This window comes from Vigna radiata, chromosome 6 (assembly GCF_000741045.1).
Source record: "Vigna radiata var. radiata cultivar VC1973A chromosome 6, Vradiata_ver6, whole genome shotgun sequence".
Classification (NCBI taxonomy): Eukaryota; Viridiplantae; Streptophyta; class Magnoliopsida; order Fabales; family Fabaceae; genus Vigna; species Vigna radiata.
Window position 1 is genome coordinate 35,353,926 of NC_028356.1, and position 5,036 is coordinate 35,358,961.

A 5,036-nucleotide genomic window follows, 5' to 3' on the forward strand; every position below is an offset into this window, starting at 1 on the left:
GAGAAAAAAGAAATGTCAAAATGGAATGATGAAGGAACGAATCATTCAATAGGCTTAAACACACCTCTAGCCTACAATAAATTGATCCCATGAATTCTAATTAAACTTCCTATATTACATTACAATAACAAAGGCTACTTTCATTAAAGGTCAATAGTGATTCCAATAGATCCATATACAAATGAACGGATCCCAAAAAAACGATATAAAAAAGAATACATTACCTCGGACAGCTTGGTGTGCACTGCCACATTTAACACAACCGTTCACAACACTTGGTTGTTGCTATTTCATTACTTTGAAGTCAAGAATCTTCTAACGGGATGCTATTGGCTTTCATACGCATTTTCATTTGGAATTCCAAATTATATCCATAAAGCCCCTGTGATAATAGAAGGGAATCTTTCTTGCTTCGATGGTTGACCTTGCCATCATATTAACAATTTTTATCACTCTCAAAATGCAAATGTAGATGAGAGTTCAGTCGTCACTTCCACTGCTAACTCTACCTGAAATCAGAATAACAAATATTGGGTTATATTATGGACACGTCTATCAAAGGAAGACAGGGAACAACGAAGGGTTATCAAAACACCTGATGATCTTTTCCCTTCCATGGCTTCTTTCTTCTCTTGGCAACTTGAGCACAGAAAAGGTCCGTCCCAGGGACGAAATTTTCCAGAATCGGATTCACCCTCATGTATTGAAATGCCCTTTCCAGGTTTTATCTCTACTTGACACACTGCACACATAAACAACTTAAACATGTTGCAGACTGGATATTTAGTATTGAACCTGCGATTTAGACAAACATTATACTGTCAGAAGAAAAAAACTACAGAGCAAGTGGTTAACTTAGACAAGTTGTTACAAAAGTATACCTCTCAGAAAGCATGGCAGATCCTTCTTCATACAATTCCACTACAACATCTGGCTCAACGTAATCTTTGTCGTTATAAGAAGATGATTCAGAAGACTTTCTACGAAACATGGACTTGAGCATTCCCTTCACTGGCTTCTTTGTTTGTGGTGCAGAAGCTGGTGGCTTCTCCTGAGGTAATACATCAACAACGATGCAGGTTGTATCATCTCTAAGTCCCTTTGCTTGTACAGCTTCCTAAAGATAGAAAGAGACAGAGTACAAACGGGACAAAAACATAACTACCGGCACCATATAACAGTTATCAAGGAAGCTAAGCAAATCTGCAAACAATATCTCTCATATGATGTTTGAGTCAAGATTACTATTATACCAAACATGAAAACAGCCCCAGGAAACAAAATGATTCAAAATTGTACATTAATCTCACTTTAACAATATGTGGTGCTGCGGCATCAGGTGACATTCCACGACAACAATCAAGTGCTACTTCTGCAGGCAGAGAATCCCAAACACCATCACTGCAGATAACAAGTCGGCCTCCACCAGTGGACAACTAAATAAAGATAAAAAAAAAAAAAAAGATGGGGAGAGAAAAGGAATAAATTAAATTCTCTGTTTAAAAAAGGAAGAAAGAGACCAATGGATTACATTGACACAAAAGATAAATTCACAACAAAAGAATCACGTAATTTGATCCACACAATATCCTGTACCATCATGCAGATGGCAGAAATACTTGCTTAGAAGAGTTGAAGCAAATGAAAATCCGAGTAGAATCAAACAGAAGAACATAAAGGAACTATGTAAACCCTATAAAGCAAAAAATTGTGCAAGAGAAACACAAGTGACGTAGTGTTAGTGACTAACCTTCACTTGCTTTACATGCGGTACAGGGACAATAAATTCACCAACATCCATATCTCCAATAGATCGTGAGAGACACAAGCCACCGGGCCAACATCTCAAAGGACCAACCTAAAATAAAAGTTAATCTAGTAAGGCAAATTGGTATGACAAACACTTTTTACAAAGAGAATACTGGTAAACAACAAATATGGTCTGTATAGTACAAAACCTAAACAGTGTCCCCAAAAGATTGTAGAAGTTTTGACGGGGTACTATGCTTTTCTGATATGGTCTTATCACCCAATTTACCCTCGCCTCTCAGTTCTCCAGGTTCTTTTCATTTACTTCTAAACCTCTTTTTTATGTAGTGTAATCGGGCAAGTATATGCACCAAAAATAGAAGGAATCGAATATAAAACAAGCCGTTCTCCATTTTATTTTATGGCCATAGGGATTCTAGTTGAAGCTTGTTATGTAGTAAATACCACTGAAGTTAAAAGGGCTCATGATTAAAATGGAATGTACCTCTGCACCTCCCCCTGTATTTAGCCGACCAACTTCACCACCGCTAGAGGTGATCCGCACCCTTCTGATGTAAGTAAAAGAAGGAAGTCTGTGTTATAACAGAGAAATTCCAAACAGTAGTTGAAAAGGAAAAAACATTCAATTAACAACGTACTCCTCTTCATTCGTGTCTAGTCTGTGATCTGCAGACAAGTAATAAATCTCACCATCAGAAGATTCAAGTACACAACGGGAATCGCCAACTGATGCAACTGTTACAACCCAACCTTCTATAATCACAAAGGTGACAGTTGTTCCAGATTTTTGTCCTGAATAAAACATAGTAGCAAAAAAGAAAATTTAAATACTATCGTCAGTCAAGCTCAGGTACTCCATATTAATAACTTTTATTAGTAAATGACATTCTTTATCAACAATCTAATACTAAAATATGCAAACAACTAGCATTATGTTTTAAATCAAGGTCGCAGTGCAATTGTAGTCAGTCATCTTTCAGGTGTCAGTAATTGCAGTGCATCATGTGATGCAATCTCTAACCTAACTCCTGAGTCAACCCTACTGTCCATGTAAATAAACAAATAACAGTCGCCATGCATTAGACAATCTTAATGGTCAAGCTTAGGTAAAAATATTACCCATATGGCCAATTAAACCCCCTCTAACAACATAAAGCAATTAACCCCCCTCTCCCAACAAGAGCTAGGGGGAAAAAACTTAGGAAAGATGTTACAAAAGCAATAAATGAATCCAGTATGTTCAATTCTAGAATCTCAATCTGAAACTAAGCAAAATTCATTAAAATTCCAAAAAGGGGAAATTATGTAATATTTTTCACAAAGGTAAATAACTACACACTTAACTAGCTTAATCAAGAAAGTTTGAAACTGCACAAGTTGCACCTATCATGGGAGAGATTATGATAACTTTGTTTTCAAGCAGAGCCAGTAGCAAACCTTCTTATAGAGGTTAGAAATATGAAATTTACACCAAGGTTTCAAGATAAGGTCAGCATGTTCACCGTATATATCTGCAAAGCTTTTCCTTGTCATTTATTGTTTAACATTTTAACTTTAAATGTTGGATGAAAATAAAAGTTAGAAATATGTATAAATATTTTTAGTGATAGTAACATGGATATTCAAGTTGCTGTACATGAATTCCCTCTTAAACAAATAGTTAAAAAGGACAAATCAAACACTAAAATGAATTAACAACTCATACCTTTCTCTTGAAAATCTTTATCAGTTTTTACAAAGCCAGCAACTAAAGCCCTCGGCAGTGCTGCTACCCATTCATTTCTGTTAAGATCCGGAGGAATTGCGCTTAAAACATTATTTAGAAGATTCTCCTTAGTATAAATAGCAGCAGCAGATCCATTGTGTCCATCAAACATCTGTAAAAACTCTACATCAGAAAATGAAACCACGGAAAACTAAAAAATGAACAATAACAATAAATAAATAACAGTGCGAGTTATAAGCATTCAGAGGGTAAATGGCTATAGTTCTTCCTGTGATCCAACTAAATTCACTGCACCCAAACAAATCTGGAAAATAATATGAAAACTGAGGATAAAACACCTTGAAAACGTCAGTCCATTCACATCAACGTAGCAATATGATCGATAATATGTAACTTGCTAAAGCCTTTCACAGTCTAATTCAGCCATGAGCACAAGTACGTCAAATATAAGAATGAAAACAACATATTGGATTCTAAATAAATTTACAAAAAGAAGTCAAAGTCCATAAGCCTGAAATTATAAGGATTCTCTCGTTCATAATGTCCCGTGCCATAGAATTATATATCACATTAAAATCCAGTCACAAGTTTCAGCCCTCAAAATCCTGTATAAAAAACATGTCATTCAATCTGGAAAGGAAGGCCGTCAGAAACATACCCCAAAAACTGAATATGTAGACACCCCATCCCCCACCATCCTTTGGCATTCTGCTTTTACCAATGTTAAATCCTCCCCTTTCTTGCTTTGGCCAGCTTGACCATGGACAATCTCAGGATTCTCAATTTTCTCATGAGCCAATTCACGCTTCAGGAGCACCGAAAGAGGAATTGTTTGCTCTCTGCTGGCAGCCATTTCTCTCGCTCCCACTCAATCTTTAAATTCCAAATACCTCTACCACACCGAAACAGCAATTATAAGAAGAAGAACAACAACAATAACAACATGTCCTTTGCAACTTTAAACCTCCATTCCGTGCAATTAAATGCAATCCTAAATAAGGAAACAAACATACGCGCGTTAATTAATAAGCAAATAAATCAAAAACTTTAACGGCAATTTCCATATTTCTCAATTAATCCGACATTTACATGCAAATTAACAGAAAAACCCCTGTGGCTACAATCAAGATCGCAATGCATTGAGAATGACGAGTGACCAAATAATTATATCAACACCACTGGCCAGGAATGACAAAACATAAATAAATCAATAAAAAAATAAACAAATAAACAAATAACTTCCAATTTCGTTATTCCAGCAGATAAAGAGAAACTCAACAAGAGATTCAAACCGCTAGAAATACGGCAATGAACGAGAAAAAAATTGTCAAAAGTATGATATCTTTGAATTGCAAATCGGAATCGAGAATTTACAGTGGAGAAGGAAAAATGGCGATGAGGTTCACGCGCGAAAATGTGGAGGCACGCTGAATTGGATTGTTCTGTGTGATCGAGAAACACGGATCCCAACGTCCTGCAAATATTCCATTGTTGTTGGTTTTCGTTGATACCGACAAAGAAAGAAAGAGAAGGGAAAATA

The 5,036-nt window shown here is 36.2% G+C and overlaps 1 protein-coding gene across 3 annotated transcripts; it reads right to left on the reverse strand.

The window, feature by feature from the left end:
• On the reverse strand, positions 1-5,036 carry LOC106763110 (probable protein phosphatase 2C 12). Of its 3 annotated transcripts, none has more exons than XM_014647293.2 (10): positions 4,871-5,036; positions 4,155-4,388; positions 3,476-3,647; positions 2,409-2,562; positions 2,255-2,318; positions 1,751-1,858; positions 1,311-1,436; positions 882-1,117; positions 596-795; positions 1-509 (listed from the first exon to the last, which is right to left on the reverse strand). In XM_014647293.2, the coding sequence occupies exons 2-10, from the start codon at positions 4,347-4,349 to the stop codon at positions 481-483; spliced, it is 1,284 nt and encodes a 427-aa protein (XP_014502779.1). In that variant the 5' UTR covers positions 4,350-4,388; positions 4,871-5,036; the 3' UTR covers positions 1-480. The 3 variants fall into 3 exon arrangements, with proteins under 3 accessions (XP_014502779.1, XP_014502778.1, XP_014502780.1); XM_014647292.2 differs by having other exon boundaries at positions 4,155-4,487; XM_014647294.2 differs by lacking the exons at positions 4,155-4,388; positions 4,871-5,036 and adding an exon at positions 3,835-3,887.